The sequence below is a fragment of the Erpetoichthys calabaricus genome, chromosome 3 (assembly GCF_900747795.2).
Source record: "Erpetoichthys calabaricus chromosome 3, fErpCal1.3, whole genome shotgun sequence".
NCBI lineage: Eukaryota > Metazoa > Chordata > Cladistia > Polypteriformes > Polypteridae > Erpetoichthys > Erpetoichthys calabaricus.
Window position 1 is genome coordinate 122,442,919 of NC_041396.2, and position 21,719 is coordinate 122,464,637.

At 44.6% G+C, this 21,719-nt stretch overlaps 1 protein-coding gene across 2 annotated transcripts in view; it reads right to left on the reverse strand.

Annotated features, from left to right (window-relative positions):
* Positions 1-8,884: 8,884 nt before the first annotated feature.
* abcb10 (ATP-binding cassette, sub-family B (MDR/TAP), member 10) overlaps positions 8,885-21,719 on the reverse strand; it is a 222,451-nt gene continuing 209,616 nt past the window's right edge. For both annotated transcript variants that reach the window (XM_051924255.1, XM_051924254.1), the window contains exon 13: positions 8,885-9,335. In XM_051924255.1, coding sequence (XP_051780215.1) covers positions 9,080-9,335 — 256 coding nt within the window. In that variant the 3' untranslated portion in view covers positions 8,885-9,079. The remainder of the gene's footprint in view (positions 9,336-21,719) is intronic.

A 21,719-nucleotide genomic window follows, 5' to 3' on the forward strand; every position in this document is an offset into this window, starting at 1 on the left:
ACCAGTCCCATGTAACAGACGCAAATGAAGCTTGGTGGGGTGGCATGTCAGATCCCATTAACTATAGAGGTGAATATAAAGTTTGTTTCTGAAGTGTTTTGTGTTGAGATGCATGGGAGTACTCCCTTCAATGAATACAATGCAGACAGGCACAAGACAAAACTTGAATCCAATACAACAGTAATGCAGGACAACCACATAACATCCCACAGGCAAACAGCGACAGTGATGACAAACAAACAATGGCGCTCCTTTCTCTGTTCAGCTGGCTCTCTTTTAAAGCTCCCGCCAGCCGTTCTTGTCCCCAGCAGCACCTGCGCCTGTTGCAGAGGTCCAATCCGGGCAATACCCTTGGGGAAGATGGGAATTGGAGTCCACTGTTACAACTATTAAGAAGGATATTAGGGAGGCTAAACAACAATTAGAGAGGAATATAGCAGATAAGGCAAAAGATGACCCAAAGAGATTCTTTAAAATTTTAGTAGTAAAAGAACACTTGAGGAGGAGGTGAAGTGCATCAGGAATAGTAAAGGGGAATATTAGAAAATACAGACACTGAAACAGCAGATGCTCTAAACTCGTCTTCTTCTGAGGTCTTCACAAGTGAGCAAGTGGATGACCTCCCAGTGGTAAAAAGGACTACTAAGGAGGTACTGAGGGATTTGAAAATTATAGAGGGTGAAGTACTGTTCAGATTAAATTGGTTGAAATCAAAAAAATCACCAACAATATTTACCCTTGAGTTCTTAAGGAGGTTAGTGAGTGCATATATAAACCTTTGACACATACTTTTAAGAAGTCACTGCACACTGGGGAAATTCTGAAGGACAGGAAAAAGGCAAATACTATCTCATTATATAAAGAAGGTGACCAGGCATATCCAAGCAACTACAGGCCAGTAAGCTTAATGTGCATCACAGATAAATGAATGGAAGAAATTATTAAGGATTGAGCAACAAATGGCAAGAACAGGAGTTTAACTGAACAGTCAACATGGGTTCAGAAAAGAAAGGTCATGTTTTACCAACATGCTGGAATTCTATGAGGAAGCAACAAATAATATTAAAAAATTCCTCACTTAGTCCTAAAGACTGGTGTGGGGGGGGAAGGTTTGGTTCTTAAACATCAAACCATTGCTGTTCTTATCAATGATATAACACTAATATTACAATGTTTTGTCTAAGTTACAAATAAAGACATACTAAATATTTATCAACTTATACACAAAATTTCACACCACAACAGCAGGGAACATTATAACTTGGCCACTCACTTGGCCCCAAACCTGCCCATTTTCTGTGTCTGTGTGTAGAAGAGTGGTAGCTCCTACTGCAATAAATAACCTTGCTGTTCCTGTTTTGAGTTGAATAAAGCTGGTTTTCCTGAAATCTTTAGACTCCGCCTTGTCTTTTGAGTGCTAAACAGCGACTCAGATATCACATGGTACCAGAAGTGGGGTCTTGCACCAATGGAACCCCAAGAGGCACATAACATGCTTGTTACCAGTGAAGCCAGAGAGAATCCTTCGGGCACAACTGTCTTTGCAAGCCCCAGGGATATGCTGATGAAGATGGCTCCTGAGGATGACGTGGAGTGTTTCCTACTCTGTTTTGAATGCACGGGAACACTGATGCACTGGCACAGGGAAGGCTGGGCAGTTATTGTGGCTCCTTTTTTAACCAGAGAGCCCCTACAGGACATGCGGAACCTCCCTCCCAAAAGGCTTGATGATTATGACTTCCTGAAGCAACAAATACTCCTCCACATGGCTATGAGCCCAGTGGCCAAGGGGTGCCAGTTTTGTCTATGGTGCATTGACCCTGACCGCACTATACGAGGACATGTCCAGGACTTAGTGGACCTGATTCAAAGCTGGTTCCGCAGGGACACCTTCGTGTTCATTGTGGAGAAGCTTGCTATTAACGCAGTCCTGTCAAGGATAGACAAGAACCTTTAGGATGAGATGCTCTGGAATGATGTCCTCTCGCTGTTAGACCTGACCCACAGACTGGAGGTAGCCCAAGCCACCTGGAAGCAGAGGGGCTACCTGGGCTTGGCCCCGAGTTCAATCCAACCAACACAGGCTCCTAGGGTCGTCGATGCCACAGGTGGAAGACAACATCGTAGGAACTCCATAGAGGGGACTGAGCGTAGATGCTTTTGTTGTGATCAACCAGGACATCTGGCTTGGGAGTGCTGCCTCCCACCTGCACAAACCATGGACATCGGTCTGGAACAGGTATGTGGCTCACAAGTTTCCCCCAATATGTTAGGGATGGAAAATGTTAAGGTCTCTATTAAGTTGGCCGGACGTAAAATCCTGGTGCTGTTGGACTCTGGTAGCAACTTTTGTGTTCTCCGCCATTACTTGTTCTTGCAGACCCTTTATAGGACCACTAGACCGGGTGAACCTTCGCTGCATCCATCTTATTCCTTCTTAAATTTAAAGGGAAGAACTTTAAGGTTTGGGCTGCCATATCAGAAATTTAATCCTGGCCTCATTTAATAGGGAAGAGGAATACCCTTTTCCCATGGGTCTTGGCCACCTGCAGAGTGTCTCCCTCTGTAGTAGTTAGACAGGGGATCGCCACTGACAACGTCAATCAAGGAGCTGGGTTTGAATTTGAAACTGAGTTGTCCAGTGAGGTGGGAGATGAATCCTCAAGTGAGGATGTGGGACAGCTAGCGGACTTTACACCCCTGTCACTTGCACCGGCCACCTCCCCAGACTGTACACCCTCTGCGGGGGGGATGAATGTGATGCTATGTCGGTCGCAGAGGAAGGAGAGACTGTCACTCAGAGTTTGCCTACCTGCAACGAGCTGACAGCAACTTAGATTTTGCATTCAAACAAGCCCAAGTCACAAATGACTCTTGCAATCTGAAGAGGGAGGACCGAAACTTTAAAGAACCACACTTTTTAATTAAGGATGGTTTCTTGTATCGGGTAATTTCTGATTGCATGGGAGACAGGCGGATTGAGCAGTTGGTGGTGCCAAGCAGGAATAGGGAGATGGTTTAAAAAATTGCTCACACCCACATCCTGGGGGTCATCTTGGCACGGAAAAGACCAGAGAACGCAGATCGGAACTCTTTTATTGGCTGAATATAGGCCAGTATGTGGAGCAATTTTGCAAGGTGTGTCTCGACTGTCAGATTGTTTCCACTCATTGACCTGCTAGGGCTCCCCTCTCACCGATGCCTATTTTGGATGTTCCCTTTGAGAGGGTTGGGCTAGATATTGTGGGCCCACTCTCTAAGACTAAAAATGATTATCAGCATATGCTCATGTTGGTTGATTATGTGAGAAGATACCCTGAGGTGGCTGCTCTATGGAGGTTGAACGCACAGACCTTCGCTAAAGCTCTATCAGAAATGTTCACACATATTGGTCTTCCATGTGAGATTTTAACTGGCCAGGGTACACCTGTCATCTCTTGCATTATGAAGCAGCTGTGTGAGAGCCTTGCAATTAAGCAATTGAACACCACTGTTTACCATCTGCAGACGAATGGCCTGACTGAATGGTTTAATAAAATGTTGAAACAGAAGATACTGTGGGTAGCCCATGAGGACCCGACCTCCTGGGATACCATGTTGCCTTTTCTCCTGTTTGCTATTCAGTAGTCCCCCCCAAACATCCACTGGGTTGAGTCCGTTCGAACTGCTGTTCAGCTAGCGACCACCTGGGGTGTTAGACAATTTTCAGGAGGAGTGGACAGGGGTTCGCAAGGCACCTCATGGGGATATTTGTCAATCGAGTCATTATACTGTAAGAAAAAAATCTCGAAATTGTCCTCTATTGTGGTGGAACATATGTAGTGCAAACAGGAGGCACAGACTAGTTATGACAAGAAAAGCAAACTCTGTGAAGGGAGATCAGGTGTTGGTGTTAATCCCTTCAGAAATGGCATGGCCTAGCAGTAGTGGAAGAGTGCATTAGTCCAGTGAATTATAAAGTCAGTGTTCCTGGTTGGCGGTAGCACATACAGGTTTTGCATATTAATCTGTTAAAATATTGGCATGACCTGCAAGAGGCCCAGGTCATGTCCATGGCAGTCCCTCAGACTGAAGTCACTATTGGTGATGACTTGGCGGATGCCCAGAAGGCAGAGTTGCTGACATTAATTGGAAGAAACTCTGATGTCTTTTCAGCCTTGCCTGGCCGGACAGAAATTGCAGAACACAAGATCGTAACTGCACCTAGTATTACTGTACATGTGCCCCCCCATTGCCTGCCAGAGGTAACGAGGAAGGTGATACACAAAGAAATGAAAGAAATGCTTGAATTGGGGGTTATCTGCAAAAGCAAAATCGAGGGCAGAGCCCAATTGTTCTGGTTTCAAAACCGGATGGCTTGGTCCACTTTTGTATAGATTTCCAGTGCTTGAACAAGATTTCCAAGTTTGATGCATACCTGATGCCGTGTATAAATGAGTTGCTGGAGAAACTCAGACAAGCCTCATACTTCTATACCCTGGATGTCACAAAATGGTACTGAGAGGCGACCTAAGAAAAAAACACATTCGTGACCCCAGATGGGTTGTTTGAATTCACCAAGTTCTCTTTCGGTCTCCAGCTATTAATGGATTAGGAGGGATTGTGACACCAAGGCTGTCTGAAAGGCATTTAAAGATTTTGGTCCAGAATGATGTTAATTTGGCACATGGCCAAAACATGTGGCTCAGTGAAGCTGGGTCTTGATTGCAATGTTCTCAGTTTGGATCTTGCCATGGAAACATTTCAGATAATTTCTAACGAGACAGATATGCTCAATAAAAGATTTTAAGCTGAATAATTGAACATTTTGCACATATGGACCTAGAGTGAATTCTGTGCGTGGCTGCCTTCCACTTCATTTCTGAAATGTTGAGTAAGAGATCCTTTTCCCACTGTACTCTGGGATCTTTAAAAGGAAGGGACTTTAAAATGCTTTTATATACTTTAGAAATGCTGATTGAGTCCCCAAGACTTCTGCAACAGAAATAGGTGGGAGGTGAGGAAAACTGGGCAGATTTCATTTAGCAAAGTTTCTAATTTGGAGATGGTGGAAAAATTGTGTTGATGGGAGATTAATTTGGAGTGTACCTGTTCACAAATAATAATAATAAAATAAAAATATTATATTTAAACACACAATGGGAGGTCTGAAAATCAAAAGTACACCTTATTAGAAGGATTTATGAGTTGTAGTACTTATTAACTACCAGACAGTGTTCAGCAGCCATTAAGGCGGCTAATAGACTTTTGGGTGATATAGCACGATGTGTAGAGTACAAATGAGATTATGCTCACACTTCATAACGTAATGGTGAGGCCTCCAGGCTACAAAAAGGACATTGCAGTTCTAGAAAAAGTGCAGAGATGAGCGACTAGGCTAATTCCAGGACTACAGGAGATAAGTTACGAGAAAAGATTAAAAGAGCTGAGCATTTTCAGTTTAAGCAAAAGTTAATTAAGAGGAGACATGAATGAAGTGCTTAAAACTATGAAGGAAATTAGTATGGTGGATCAAGACTGTTATTTTAAAATGAGTTCAACAAATACAAGGGGTCACAGATGGAAACTTGTTAAAGGTAAATTTTGCTCAAACATTAGGAAGTTTTGCTTAACAAAGAGAACCACAGTCACATGGAGTAAGTTGTCAAGTAGTGTGGTAGACAGCAGGACTTTAGGGACTTTCAAAACTAGATTTCATGTTTTTTTTTTTTGAAGAATTAAGTGAACAGGACTGGTGAACTTTGTTGGGGGTGAATGTCCTGTTCTTTTCTAGATTGTTTTAATCTCTCCAGAGCATATTGTTCCAGAAGTCCTGGGGCCTCATGAATAAACGGTGCTTGTGCAGAAAAATGTTGTGTGTGCTTGTTTCCAAACTCACATCGAGATTTATAAAAAACTAAACTTGGAGTAATGCCGCACACATTTTCACGGCAGCCTCAGACTAAGCATATGCATGTTTTTGCTCGATTTGGTGCATGGGTGGCACCCAGCGTCAAAGCAGTGCTACTGTTTCTTAGTGGTTTCCTCTTTCTCTTTTATATTCATATCCATGATGCAGGCGTTATCAAATACACTGAAATAAACTGCATGTTGTTTACAAATTTAAAGCTCTTGATTGTAACCAATCTGTAACAATATAATGGTTACTCCATAAACTACTCCAACTACCATGTCTGTTGTAGCTTTGTTAGAAGACATCACAAATGGAAGAATTAGAACAGAGTGCGTGTTTACAGATCATATTGATTTCTTTTCCCATGATGATGACTGGCTTCTAAGTCGATTTAGATTTTTAAGAGCTATCCTCTTGGAGGTGTGTGCTGAACTGGGGCCAACTTTACAAAGGCAGACTTTGAGGAATTGTGCTCTACCTGCTCCTTTGCAGGTTCCGTCTTCTCTTGGGTTATTAGTTACAGGAGTTTTTCAATGTGAACCAACAGGGTATTTCTCAGTCATCACTGAGTCGCTCCATGCCTGCTGCATAGGATGGCATTATCCACTTGTCACCCATATACTGTAGCTAAGATTTCCTTACCCTGTGGTTGAACAGGCAAACATCAAAGGCATAATTTGCAGCAATGTCCGGTTTTCCAAATATAATCGGATGAAGACTTAACAGATTTCATTCTCTTCATTCGGACGCAATTCATCTTGGAGCTGTTCAGAGAAATTGCCAATTACTCATGATTAACTACTTAAAGACCTCAGTATACCATTCTCAAACTGATGGTCTAGTACAGAAGTTCAACCAGACCTTCAAGAAGATGCTTCATAAGGTGGTCAGTAGAGGACAGGAGGAACTGGGACCAATCACTGTCTTTCATATTGTTTGCCTACCGGGAACTTTCCCAAGCCTCTATTTGGGCTTCTTCCCCTTTTGAGATATTATATGGGCAACAACCCTGGGAGCTATTGGATATTTTTAAAGAGGTTTGGGAGGAAGAGGCACTCAATACCACAAACATATTGGAAAAAAAAATAGTTACACTATAATGAAAATTTAGCATATTCCCAAAGAACACATGGAGAAAGCACAGTCAGCATAGGGATGTTTCTACGACCGTGGCATGTCTCTATGGGAGTTCTGCCCTGGAGACCTCGTCATGGTTCTTGTCCCCACCATTCACTTCAAATTACTGGCCCATTGGCAGGGTCCTTACAAACTTAATGAGAGGAAAGGGCTTGTTGGCTGTTTGGTCAATCAACCAAACCATTGCCCAAGTGAACATGTATACCATGTCAATCTGCTGAATCTGTGGAAGGATCGGGACCCAAGTCCTCATTCTGGTCAGCCCCATTCCTACTTTGCTCACAAACCAGTCCTTAACTTTGGCTCCAATTTGACGGCCAAACACAACAGGAATTAGAAACAGTTATCCTGTCTGTCACAGTGCCCATATCGACTCTCAGAGGCAAAACAGGCAGACGTTGAGCTTGATATCAGGCAAATGCTAGACCTTGGTGTGATTGAGGAAAATTATAGTCCCTGGTCTAGCCCCATCATGTTGGTCCCCAAGCAAGACTGGAGTTGAGGTTTTACAATGACTTCTGTCAGCTTAATCAAGTCTCCGAATCTAATGCTTATCCAACGCTGTAAGTGGATGACTCCCATAAGCGATTCGGTAAAGCGGTGTATCTCACCACTCTTGATATGACAAAGGGTATTGGCAGGTTCCCTTAATAGACTCTGCGAAGGTAAAGACTGCGTTTAGAACGTGGGCACTGGCAGTAACATGTTAGGAACACCTACAGCAAGTCCAAGCCATACTCCAGACATTATGTAAGGCTGGCCTCTGCAAGAATCAAGTGTTGTTTTGAGATAACAGAGACCAAGTACTTAGGATAACTAGTGGGCAGGGGTATGGTCCGGCCACAGTGTTCAAAAATCGATGCCATCCTCAAATGACCCCGTTCGCAGACCAAAAGTCATGTCCAGGCCATCCTGGGCTTAGTGGGGTACTACTGGCAGCTGGTCCCCAGTTTCTCAAATATGGCAGCACTCTTGACAAATCTAACACAAAGCGGGTTCCTAAAATGCAGATGCAGCATTTCGCGACCTTTAGCAGGCCTTTACGTCAGCGCCAGTCTTTATGGCTCCTAACTTCTCTTTGCCTTTCATCCTTCTGACCAACACTTTGGCTCAGCATGGCCCCAAAACCTATGTCCTAAGTGTTGATGGTTTTGAACACCCATCATGTTCCTGAGCCGGAAACTGCTGGACTTTGAATGGGAGGCTCAGGAAATCAAATGGGCTGTTAACTAACTGAGGTATTACTTCCTAGGCCAAGAATTCACCCCTTGTCACCAAGTATGACCCGCCTCCAGTGGATGGCGGTGTATAAGGAGTCAAACCCGGAAGTGACGTGGTTCTTGGACCTTCAACCTTTCAGGTTTACTGTGCTTCATCATCAGAGCACCCTCCATGCCAACGCCAATGCCCTTTCATGGGTTCACAAGCACTTGGTTTGATCTGCCCAAGCCGATGGGACTTGGTTCTGGGTCGTGTCATGTACATGCGAATGGAAGACAGCTTATGAGCTTGAGTAAGTATGATTACTCACTGAACCAGGGGTTGGCGCTATTCTCTATCCCTTTCTCTCATTCTCCCACTGCTGACCGGCTGACTGACAACTGATGTCATTTCCGGTTTCCTCCCTCCAAGACCCACTCCTTTCTGTCATCACATCTTATAAGCTAGTATTCAACTTCCTTTCTTCAGGTATGTATTGGACTTGTGTCTGTAAAGATGTGTTTATTATTTTTGTAACCAAGCCTTCAAGTATATGAGGTTAACAAAGTGGTACCCCAAATCTTTTTCTGTACTTTGTCTCTTTATTGCATGCCAAAATATGGATGTCTTCACTTCAAACAATATACACAAGTCTTTGGTTTTCATGGAGAAAAAATACTGGTTTAATGCCAGATTTGTATAAAAATGACAATTTACAATTTATAAACAAAAGTATTTTAGATAAACACTGTCAGTTCACATATAAAGAATTATATAAGGCACCTGCAAATAACCTATTTCTTCATAAGACAATGAAAAATAGCTACTTTTGTTTTCACTCTAGTAACATCACTTTAAATGCAAACTCTTTTGATTGTTCTGTAAAAAAGCTTGCTTCTCCATGAGTTTCCTGAACAATCCTTCAGTGTCCTCAAGTAACAACTCATGTTTTCCACATTCAACTACCCTGCACTGATCCAAAACAGCCACTGCATCAGCATTTTGAATAGTAGACAGGCGGTGTGCAATGATCATAACAGTACGACCTTCCATTAGTCGGTCCAGGGCCTCCTGCACTAGGTACTCATTTTCTGCATCCAGAGCACTGCATGAGCAAAAATAAGACATTAATAGTTAATACTACACTTCATTTTCAATATTTTCAGAATTATGCAACCTAAAAACAGAGGAAGTTAAAATGGCTAGAAACTTTTCATCACTTAAAAGTGCTTCTTGACTATGCTATTAAAGATATGGTATCTTGTTGTTAAGTTCTAAGTTGGTCTTGTGATAACTCCTTGTCCAACAGCCAGACTATCCTGAGATCTGTGACCTGGCCCATGCCCACCTTTAGGGGGCACATTTAAGCGCTGAAAAAACTCTGGAGTGGATTACATCACATTTTTTGGGCCTGGAGTGCACAAGGAAGTGCCTGTCAATTGATTAATATACCTTGGTGAGATTACGCACTCCTCGTTCCACTTCCAGTAATTGACATTCCCTTTGAGTGGATCAGCACGGATATCATCAGCCCGCTCAAACCCTTCACCAAAAGACATAAATATATCCTCCTCTTCGTAGACCATGCCACCCAGTACCCAAAGGCCAAGCCCCTATGGGTGGCTCATTCCAAAACAATTGCCTGGGAACTGGTAGGAGTCTTCTTATGTGTTAGCATCCCTAATGAGGTCCTGACAGATGAAGGGACACCTTTCATGTTGCATACTTTCTGGGAGGTTACCAAACTGCTCCGGATCAAGCACCTCAAGACGTCCATCTGCCATCCTCAAAAAGATTTCTGGTTGAGCACTTTTACCAATTGCTCAAACAAATGTTAAGGAAGGTGGTCCGGGAAGACAGGAGAGACTGGGACCAGCTTTTATCTCTTGTCTTGTTTGCCTTGCAGGAGGTGCCATAGGCCTCAAATGGGTTCTCCCCCTTTGAAATGTTGTATGGCTGGCTTCCCAGGGGTTTACGTGACCTGGTCTGCAACAGTTGGGACTGAGAGGCAGCCCCTCCCTCCTGTAACATATTACAGTACGTCTCCCCTTGGTGAAGAAGCATCTTGAGGGTGCACTGCACACACAGACTCGGCTATACAACCGCCTTCATGAGTTCCACCCTGGGGACAGGGTTATGGTCCTAATCCCTACAACACACTCCAAGTTTCTGGCCCACTGGCTAGGATTGTATAATATCTAGGAGCGAAAAGGTTTTTGTGGACTATCTGGTCTACAGGCTCAACCTGTGTCTGAGGGAATGCCTATATAAATGTTAATCTCCTTAAGCCATTGGTTGGCCATGATCCCAGCTATGCGGCAGCTATTCCATCATATCCTCCATCACTGGGGTCGTGGACCCCAAGCCGGGCTGTACCAAGCTGATAGCCCATGAGATAGTGACTGAGCCAGGGGTGGTGGTTCGCAAGCGTATTAGAAATACAGTGGAACCTCGGTTTGCGAGCATAATTCGTTCCGGAAACATGCTCGTAGTCCAAAGCACTCGTATATCAAGTGAATTTCCCCATAAGAAATAATGGAAACTCAGATGATTTGTTCCACAACCCAAAACTATTCATATAAAAATGATTAATACAAAATATAAAGTAAAAATACATAAAACAAATTAACCTGCACTTTACCTTTGAAAAGAATCATGGCTGGTGTGAGTGAGTTTCTAAACTCTTGTGGGATTCCACCCAACGGGACGACACGTGGAAGAGCATCCCAAAGCAATCGCAGTCTCCCAGCGCTGTAGCAGTTCGCCATAAAAGCGAATCCGAAAAGATCGCGGACATGCTATAAGCACCTGCCGTCAATGGGTTATACAAGGAACATTATAAATGCACAGGGACCTGCCTGACTGCTGTGTCTGTTTCAAGATGAATAAAGCTGGTGTTGCTAAAGTACTGAGACTTAGCTTTGTGTTTTAGTGTGCAAGACGGGGACTCGCACGTCACAACACACACACGCGAGCGCACACACACACACACACGGGAGCGAGCACACACACACATACACACAAGTGCGCGCACGTGGGAGCGAGCACACACATATACACAGACAAGTGCGCACACACACAGTCACAATGATAATGCTGTAGTAAACAGTATACGCTCGTACGGATGTTTACTATGAGTGAGGCACGCAACTCAGATGGAGAATAGGAGACGATTGCCCACAATCCTGCAGAGAGAGAGAACCACCATCAGCTCAGTTGTGATCACATGACGCTCAGCAGACAAAGCGTATACATACTACTCATACTGCAAGAACTCGCTTGTTTATCAAGTCAAAATTTATTAAAAATTTTTGCTTGTCTTGCAAAACACTCGTAAACAAAGTTACTCGCAAACAGAGGTTCCACTGTACGTCGGATGCTGGAGCTCGAGGTGGTCATACAGAAAATTTTTATTTAGGGATCAATGTGCTTTCAATCATAATCTTTAGAATTATCAAAAACTTATGCTTATATTTTAAAGTATCTTAAAAGCCATCATTTGTTTGTCAGAATAATGTCAGGCTGACCAAGGCTATTTTTTTTTTTTTAACTTGCAAGCAGCCGGTTTTTATTTTTTGCTGCCAAGTTGAAAACTTGAGTGAGATAATGAAAAATCAAGGACACCGTGTAATTTAAGAGAGTTAAATAGGCCATTGTTTAAAGAAAAGCAGCTGCTGAGATTTTATATACAGTCATACGAAAAAGGTTGGGAGCCCCTCTCAGCCTGCATAATAATTGACTCTACTTTCAACAAAAAAAGATAACAGTGGTATGTCTTTCATTTCCTAGAACATCTGAGTACTGGGGTGTTTTCCGAACAAAGATTTTTAGTGAAGCGGTATTTAGTTGTATGAAATTAAATCAAATGTGAAAAACTAGCTGTGCAATAATTTGAGTATCCTTGTAATTTTGCTGATTTGAATGCATGTATCTGCTCAATCCTGATTACTTACAACACCAAATTGGCTGGATTAGCTCGTTAAGCCTTGAACTTCATTGACCAGTGTGTCCAATCATGAGAAAAAGTATTTAAGGTGGTCAATTGCAAGTTGTGCTTCCCTTTGACTCTCCTCTGAAGAGTGACAGCATGGGATTCTCAAAGCAACACTCAAAAGATCTGAAAACAAAGACTGTTCAGTATCATGGTTTAGGGGAAGGCTACAAAAAGCTCTCTCAGAGGTTTAAACTGTCAGTTTCAACTGTAAGGAATGTAATCAGGAAATGGAAGGCCACATGCACAATTGCTGTTAAACCCAGGTCTAGTAGGCCAAGAAAAATACAGGATTGGCATATGTGCAGAATTGTGAGAATGGTTACAGACAACCCACAGATCACCTCCAAAGACCAGCAAGAACATCTTGCTGCAGATGGGGTATCTGTACATCATTCTACAATTCAGCGCAATTTGCACAAAGAACATCTGTATGGCAGGGTGATGAGAAAGAAGCCCTTTCTGCACTCACGCCACAAACAGAGTCGCTTGTTATATGCAAATGTTCATTTAGAGAAGACAGATTCATTTTGGAACAAAGTGCTTTGGACTGATGAGACAAAAATTGAGTTATTTCGTCATAACAAAAAGCATTTTGCATGGCGGAAGAAGAACACCGCATTCCAAGAATTCAACTCAATATCAACAAATTCTTCAGGATAATGTTCAAGCATCAGTCACAAAGTTGAAGTTGCACAGAGGTTGAATATTCCAACAAGACAATGACCCAAAACACAGTTCGAAATCTACAAAGGCATTCATGCAGATGGAGAAGTACAATGTTCTGGAATGGCCGTCACAGTCCCCTGACTTGAATATCATAGAAAATCTATAGGATGATTTGAAGCAGGCTGTCCATGCTTGGCAGCCATCAAATTTAACTGGACAGATTTTGCATGGAAGAATGGTCAAAAATACCTCCATCCAGAAGGCTATAGGAGGCATCTAGAGGCTGTTATATTTGCAAAAGGAGGCTCAACGAAGTATTGATGTAATATCTCTGTTGGGGTGCCCAAATTTATGCACCTGTCTAATTTTGTTATGATGCATATTGCATATTTGCTGTTAATCCAATAAACTTAATGTCACTGCTGAAATACTACTGTTTCCATAAGGCATGCCATATATTAAAAGGAATATGCTACTTTGAAAGCTCAGCCAATGATAAACAAAAATCCAAAGAATTAAGGAGGGGTTCCTAAACTTTTTCATATGACTGTATATATATATATATATATATATATATATATATATTATATATTGTCACGCACGTACGATTAGGGAGCCGCGGAACGATCCAAAATGTAACGCGACAGCATATGCCAGACGGGAATGGCGGGGTACTAACCTCTCTCTCTCTATTTCTACAGAAAGAAAGACGCAACACCTCCATGAATCCTCCTGAACACGGTATAACAACACGCCACTTCCGCCTTCCCTCTGTCTCACTCCGATGACGTCAGCAGTCCCAGCATCCATCTCGGTTTTTCCCATCAGCCCATTCATCTATTTCCGGTCCCGCTACATAAATGTTCCCCCCATCCGCCATGATGGCGGACGGTGTTATGAATCTATTGTACTCTGCAATTATTTTCTGCACTTTCTACAGTATACGGGGCCGGAAAACCCCAAACCTTTATGTGCGTTTTGTTCTTTCTTTACAGTGGCGTAGCCGGCAGGATAGAAGAAGTGTCCAAACATGTCTGAAGGACAGGACCTGAACGACGTTCTGACCGGGATGGCTTCCCAGATCCAGAACCTCCAATTAGCGCACGCCGCGACAACGCGGGAGCTAGAAGAGACCAAGGCAAGGCTGACAGTGGCAGAATCGGTAAGACCGGAGCCTGCTCGACCTCCGCGTCCTCCAATGGTACCGCTGACCGAGGCGGACGATATTGAGTCTTACCTCGGCATATTTGAGAGGACCGCCTCTCGCAACAAGTGGCTGTGGGCGGAATGGGCGTCCATTTTGGCTCCGTACCTGAAGGGTGCTGTGCAGCGGGCCTACTACGACCTCCCCGAGGAGGAGGCCGCAAATTACGACCTCCTTAAACCAGAGATCCTGAGTCGCTACAGCATTACTACGGACCAGCAGGCGAGTGAGTGGCGAACCTGGCAGTTCAACCCCGATCAACCTGCCCGAGCCCAGGCTTTCGCGTTCTGGGGCAAGATGGGTCGCTGGTTAAGGCCAGAAGGACCCCAGGCACGTAGAGTAGTGGAGCAGGTGGCGTGTGAGGGATTAGTGAACGCCATGCCAGGATATCTCGCCCAGCAGGTCTGTAGACATCCATACAAAGACATGAAAAGGACTCCTGGAGGTCCTGGAGTGTCAACTTGCGGTCCACCGAACTGGGGGGTCAGAAAAGTCGGCTCGTGGTGCCCGACAGGGACGGGCCAGCCACCCCGAGCCCACCCGTCACGCGGCAGAAGCTCCGGCGAAACTCAAAGACAGACTGGGCCCGCCGCGCTGTTTCAAGTGTGGGGATCTCGGTCACCTGCTGCCTGCCTGCCCTCTTTACCAACCGCAACAGGAGCCAATGGACTGCACTTGGGCCACCACAGAGAGGTACTGTGCTCTGTCAAACCCTCTGGCTATACCTAATACGGGAGTGGTTTTAGTTAATGGTCATTCTGTGCTTGCATTGTTTGATTCCGGCAGTAACATAACCATTGTTGCTCGCCGTTATGTTTTACCGCAACAGTGGCTATGTCAGCATGTCAGTGTAACTTGTGTACACGGGGAGACCAAGTCTTATAGGTCCGCCAAGTGCTTTATATCCTGGAAAAGCGGCTTGACTCAGTTGACGGTCGCGGTGTTACCCGAGCCACCTTTTCCAGTCATTTTGAGACACGACTGGTCAAATAATAACAGCGGTAGATGGAAAACCACTTCTGGGGCTAAATTGGGTCTTGTTATGGGTGGGTGAAGCGCCATCCCCGCGGCTCCCACACCGTGCACACGGGCGGATAACGAAGACAACAGTGACCGGGGGGAAGATTCTCTGGCGTCGGACCCTGACCCGGAAGAAGATCCGGGCGAGGGCACGAGCCAGGGGATCAGTAGTATTGTTAATCATGCGGACGCTTTAGACTCCATGGTTAATCAGTTCCGGTCTACCCCCGCGTCATTTAAAAGGAAGCAGTGGAATGATGACTCCCTAAAGTTCGCCCGGAATGCAATTGTTTCAATAGATGGCCAGTTGTCAGACAGTTCCTTGCCACTGGAACCCTACTTTGTATTGGAGAATGATCTGTTATATCGGGTCGCGAATCACGAAGGTGGAGTACGGAAGTTGTTGTTAGTGCCGCGAACTTTCCGGCGGGAGGTCTGCGAGCTTGCACACTCCCATCTCCTAGGTGCCCATCTGGGAACCGAAAAAACGCTGGAGAGAATCAAATTGCGGTTTTATAGACCAGGAATAAACGAGGAGGTCCGACGCTTCTGTCAGTCCTGCCCGGAGTGTCAGACCCGTCAGATTCCTAGGAAGGACCGTGCTCCTCTGGTTCCTATTCCCCTCATTGACGTTCCCTTTGAAAGGATCGGTATTGATCTTGTAGGCCCCCTTGAACCTTCGAACCGTGGCCAGAAATATATATTGGTCATGGTAGATTACGCAACTCGATATCCAGAGGCGGTGCCCTTACGTTCCGCTACTTCAAAGAATATCGCACGGGAATTAGTCAAACTCTTTTCCAGAGTGGGAATACCTAAAGAAGTCCTCACGGTCTAAGGTACTCCCTTTACTTCGGATACATTCAGGGAGGTGGCTAAGTTACTTCATATTAAACATCTGAAAACGTCTGTTTATCACCCACAGACCGATGGTTTAGTGGAGCGCTTTAACACTAGAATTACCAGAGCCTACGAAAAAACTCGTATATCCGGCCCACCTTAAATCGCTTCTTAAATCCGTTCACACCTCTCCGCCAGCATCCTTTGTCCTCTAAATGTGCTGATAAAAGACAAGCTGCCAGCAGCCGGCTATTCCATCCCCCCACCGACTTAGAACGTGAGCGAAGTTTTCCCAGCTCACGCCTTGATTGATTATGTGGGAGTGAAGTGGAGTTTTACAGTGGAAATAAGAGATCATTATTCTAAAGTCATCTGTGTGAACACATTGTTAAAACAGAAACTATTTCATATTTTAGTAATAAATGTTACAAAATGTAGTAGGCATAAACTATAGAATATATAAAGCCCGAGTTCCAAAGATCAAATAAACACTTTCACAAAAGCTTCAAGAATGATTCAACGGCTTCTGTGGCATAGCGCGCTAAGATTTGCCTCTTAGCGCAGAGCAGCTTTTTCTTGCCTCACAGACCTGAGTTCGATTCCCCGCTGGGGATGAAGTGTTGCTTTTTTTTTTCTTTTCTTTTTAACCTCAAACGGACATAAAATTTATACATTGGTATGCACTGTCAGTTACTGAGATCGTTTTATTTTCATGTGGGATGCTCCTTTTCAAATATTTTTTTAACAATTGAGACTGCAATTAACAGGAACAACTGTCCTTATAACTTATTTTTAAGATCCATAACACACAGACAGACAGAGCACTGCGTAATAGAGAGACAGACAGGCAGAGAAGTCACTAGATATAGAAATAAACAGGGAAGCCACGTGTACTGAAAGAAAAAAAGAACAACATGTGCGTTGTCCCTGACTCTCTAAGTAAGATCGGGGGAGGGGTGATGTTAGAGCGCCTGCGCTTATTCAGTGCAGCTGGGACAACGCACATGTTGTTCTTTTTTTCTTTCAGTACACGTGGCTTCCCTGTTTATTTCTATATCTAGTGACTTCTCTGCCTGTCTGTCTCTCTATTACGCAGTGCTCTGTCTGTCTGTGTGTTATGGATCTTAAAAATAAGTTATAAGGACAGTTGTTCCTGTTAATTGCAGTCTCAATTGTTAAAAAAATATTTGAAAAGGAGCATCCCACATGAAAATATAACGATCTCAGTAACTGACAGTGCATACCAATGTATAAATTTTATGTCCGTTTGAGGTTTAAAAGAAAAGAAAAAAAAAGCAACACTTCATCCCCAACGGGGAATCGAACTCAGGTCTGTGAGGCAAGGAAAAGCTGCTCTGCGCTAAGAGGCAAATCTTAACGCGCTACGCCACAGAAGCTGTTGAATCATTCTTGAAGCTTTTGTGAAAGTGTTTATTTGATCTTTGGAACTCAGGCTTTATATATTCTATAGTTTATGCCTACTACATTTTGTAACATTTATTACTAAAATATGAAAAAGTTTCTGTTTTAACAATGTGTTTACACAGATGACTTTAGAATAATGATCTCTTATTTCCACTGTAAAACTCCACTTCACTCCCACATAATCAATCAAGGCGTGAGCTGGGAAAACTTCGCTCACGTTCTAAGTCGGTGGGGGGATGGAATAGCCGGCTGCTGGCAGCTTGTCTTTTATCAGCACATTTAGAGGACAAAGGATGCTGGCGGAGAGGTGTGAACGGATTTAAGAAGCGATTTAAGGTGGGCCGGATATACGAGTTTTTTCGTAGGCTCTGGTAATTCTAGTGTTAATCAGACGCTTAAACAGATGTTACGCAAGGTAGTCAGCACGGACGGTACAAACTGGGACGAGCCTTTACCTTTCGTGCTCTTTGCTTACCGGGAGGTGCCACAAGCCTCCACGGGTTTTTCCCTCTTTGAACTCCTATATGGACGCCAACCCCGGGGACTTTTAGATATTCTTATGGAAGGCTGGGAAGAGGAGGCTCGACCCGGCAATAATATTTTGGAGTATATCGTGCAAATGCGTGATAGAATGAACAAGATTCAGCCTATTCTAAAAGACCACATGATTCGTGCTCAAACAGCGCAAGCCCGGTGTTATAATCAGAATGCTGTCCTCAGGGAATTCCACCCCGGGGACCGCATGATGGTACTCGTACTCACGTCCCACTCCAAATTACTCGCCCATTGGCAGGGCCCTTATGAGGTAAAGGAGTGAAAGGGGCTGGTAGATTATTTGGTGAAACAACCAAATCGTAGACCGAGCGAGAGGGTGTACCACATGAACTTGTTAAAGCCGTGGAGAGACAGGGACGAGGCTCCTCCCTCCAGTACAGCCCTCTCCCTTTTCGCAGAAAAAGCAGCCGTTAACCTCGGTCCAGACTTAACACCATTACAACGGCAGGAGCTGGAAGAAGCGATCCGAGCCGTCCCCGAAGTGGTTAGCGAGTTACCTGGCCGTACTTCATTGATTGAGCACGATATCATTACTGAGCCGGGGGTGGTAGTCAGGGAGAGACCCTATCGCCTCCCGGAGGCAAAGCGGACGGAGGTGGAACTTGAAATCCAGAGGATGTTAGACATGAATATTATTGAAGAGAGCTATAGTCCCTGGTCCAGTCCTATCGTCCTCGTTTCTAAGCCAGACGGTGCCTGGAGATTTTGCAATGACTTCCGACGTCTGAACCAGGTCTCCAAATTCGATGCCTACCCCATGCCCAGAGTGGATGACCTATTAGAACGACTGGGTAAGGCACAATACTTGACTACCTTGGATATGACTAAAGGGTACTGGCAAATTCCCTTAACGGCATCCGCCAGGGAGAAAACAGCGTTCAGTACCCCTAGTGGACATTGGCAGTATAAGATCCTCCCATTTGGACTGCACAGGGCACCAGCGACCTTCCAACGTCTGGTAGACAGAGTGCTCTGGCTCCATCAGTCCTATTGTGCCGCCTACTTGGATGATGTAGTCATCTATTCTGGCACCTGGGAGGAACATATGCTGCAGGTGTATGCTGTTCTCGCCACACTAGCGAAGGCCAGCCTCCGCATCAATCCCCGTAAGTGCTTCTTTGGCTTGAGGGAGGCCAAGTATTTAGGCTACCTAGTGGGACGGGGACAGGTGAAACCACAATGCTCCAAAGTAAAAGACATCCTTGAATGGCCCTGTCCGATAACCAAGAAACAGGTGCAAGCCTTCTTGGGGTTAGTGGGGTACTACTGCCGGTTTGTTCCCCGTTTCTTTGAAAGGGCAGAGCCCTTGACTGATCTCACAAAGAAAGGGGCTCCTGTGTATGTGGTATGGAACAATAAAGCGGAACAAGCATTCAGTGACCTAAAGAAGGCCCTAACATCGGCACCTATATTACACACCCCTGATTTCTCTTTACCTTTTATTCTCCAGACCGACGCTTCGGACACAGGCCTGGGTGCCGTGCTGAGCCAAAGCGTTGACGGTGCCGAACACCCCGTGATATACCTGAGCCGAAAACTGTTGGACCGAGAGACCAGGTACGCGGCGGTGGAGAGGGAGGCCTTGGCCATTAAGTGGGCGGTGACTCATCTGCGGTACTACCTGCTGGGTCGGGAGTTCACCCTGGTAATGGACCATGCTGCTCTCCAGAGGATGGCCCTGCACAAGGAGTCAAACCCCCAAGTCACCAGGTGGTTCTTGGACCTGCAGCCGTATAAGTTTACCGTTAATTATCGCTGGGGTCTCCTTCAAGCCAATGCTGATGCCCTCTCCCGGGTTCACAACCTCTCGGTTCGGTCCGCCCAGACCCAATGGGTCGGGCTGAGGGGGGGGGGGTTTATGTCACGCATGCGCGATTAGGGAGCCGCGGAACGATCCAAAATGTAACGCGACAGCATATGCCAGACGGGAATGGCAGGGTACTAACCTCTCTCTCTCTATTTCTACAGAAAGAAAGACGCAACACCGCCATGAATCTTCCTGAACACGGTATAACAACACGCCACTTCCGCCTTCCCTCTGTCTCACCCCGATGACGTCAGCAATCCCAGCATCCATCTCGGTTCTTCCCATTAGCCCATTCATCTATTTCCGGTCCCGCTACACAAATGTTCCCCCCATCCGCCATGATGACGGACGGTGTTATGAATCTATTGTACTCTGCAATTATTTTCTGCACTTTCTACAGTATACGGGGCCCGAAAACCCCAAACCTTTATGTGCGTTTTGTTCTTTCTTTACAATATACATATACATATACAAATACATATATATATATATATTTATTGTGAGCTACATACACATCCTGCTTCAACAGCGACTTCACAGCCCCGTCGCGCATAGAAAGCTCATCACTGCCGACCTCACAACCCCATGGCACAAAGCATCTGTTGGCCATAGAAAGCTCATCACTGTGACAACAGGTTCGCTCACGGCCTGTTGACTGTGGACTGATCAGCGACCTGTGGGGTACTTAACTCCAGCCAATGACCTAGCCTACCTTCTCTTTGTCCCCTTTCCTCCAGTCGCGGATCTGCAGCCGTGGGACCAACCTGATGAGGAGGATTATCAGTATCTGAACTGAAGGAGGGGAGCTAAGGTGGAATGACTAATGAAGCCACTGGTTGTTTGCAATGTGTGTGTGTGTGTGTGTCATGGAGCGGTAGCTCCTGCTTCAATAAATACGCTTGCTGTTTGTTCTGAAGACTAAGATTGACCGTTTTTCGGGTGCAGGACAGTGACTCACGCATCACAATATATACATATATAATTTATATATACACACAGTTATATACAGTAAATATATATATATATGTATATATATGAGAGAGAGAGAATTTGAATCTATATATTAATTGTTCTTAATCAGCTTAAAGTAAAATGTGTTATATTTGGTAAATTTAGGTTATATAAAAGTTAATTATTAAAGGCTTGTGCCTATATTTCTATTTCTTCCAAGCAACTAAGAAAACTGCCTGTGCTTATCAGTTCAGGGTCACTTGCATTTACTTCTACCAGCCTGGCCCATGCCTCCCTGCCTGCTTATTTGGACAGAAGCATAAGATGATGACAAACTAAGGAAAGCGTGTTCTAAAAGAAAACTAAACACCCTTGTTTTAGAGATGCAGCTTCTAAAAAAACGTAACAAATAACTATTCATTTAAAGCGTCCCAGTATGTCATGCGTGGGTCTTCCTGACTCTGAATTAATGGTGGGAATTGATCGATAAACAAGTCACAGATGCTTAGAAGTCTGCACAGGGTAAGGAGAAATCTTGGTAAGTTTTGGTCAGATGATGGACACTGGATGATGGATATTACTGGGCTTGGACATTAGGTAATGGTGGGAAGAACTAGAAGGAGGAGGGTATTTTGCAAAAACAATAAGAATTGTAATAACTAAATTGAACTGAGTCAGCTTTGTGCATTTTGTAAGTTGTATTCTGAATGTTCATCCAGACTTTTTTCTGAAGTTTTTTCTACAAGGCAATCAAAACAACCACAGTATGTGGCCCAGCCCGATCGTGTTAGTCACAAAGCCGGACTAGAGCTGGCACTTTTGCAATGACTTCTGTCGCCTTAACTAGGCCTCTTGTTTTGATACCAATCCCATCCCCAGGGTGGACGACCTTTTGGAGCATCTAGGTAACACAAAGTACCTGTCCACCCTCAACATGATGAAGGGCCATTAGCAAATCCTCTTGATGACTGTGGAGAAGGAAAAGACCACGATCAGCACCCACAGCGGCAACTAGCAGTATTGCGTT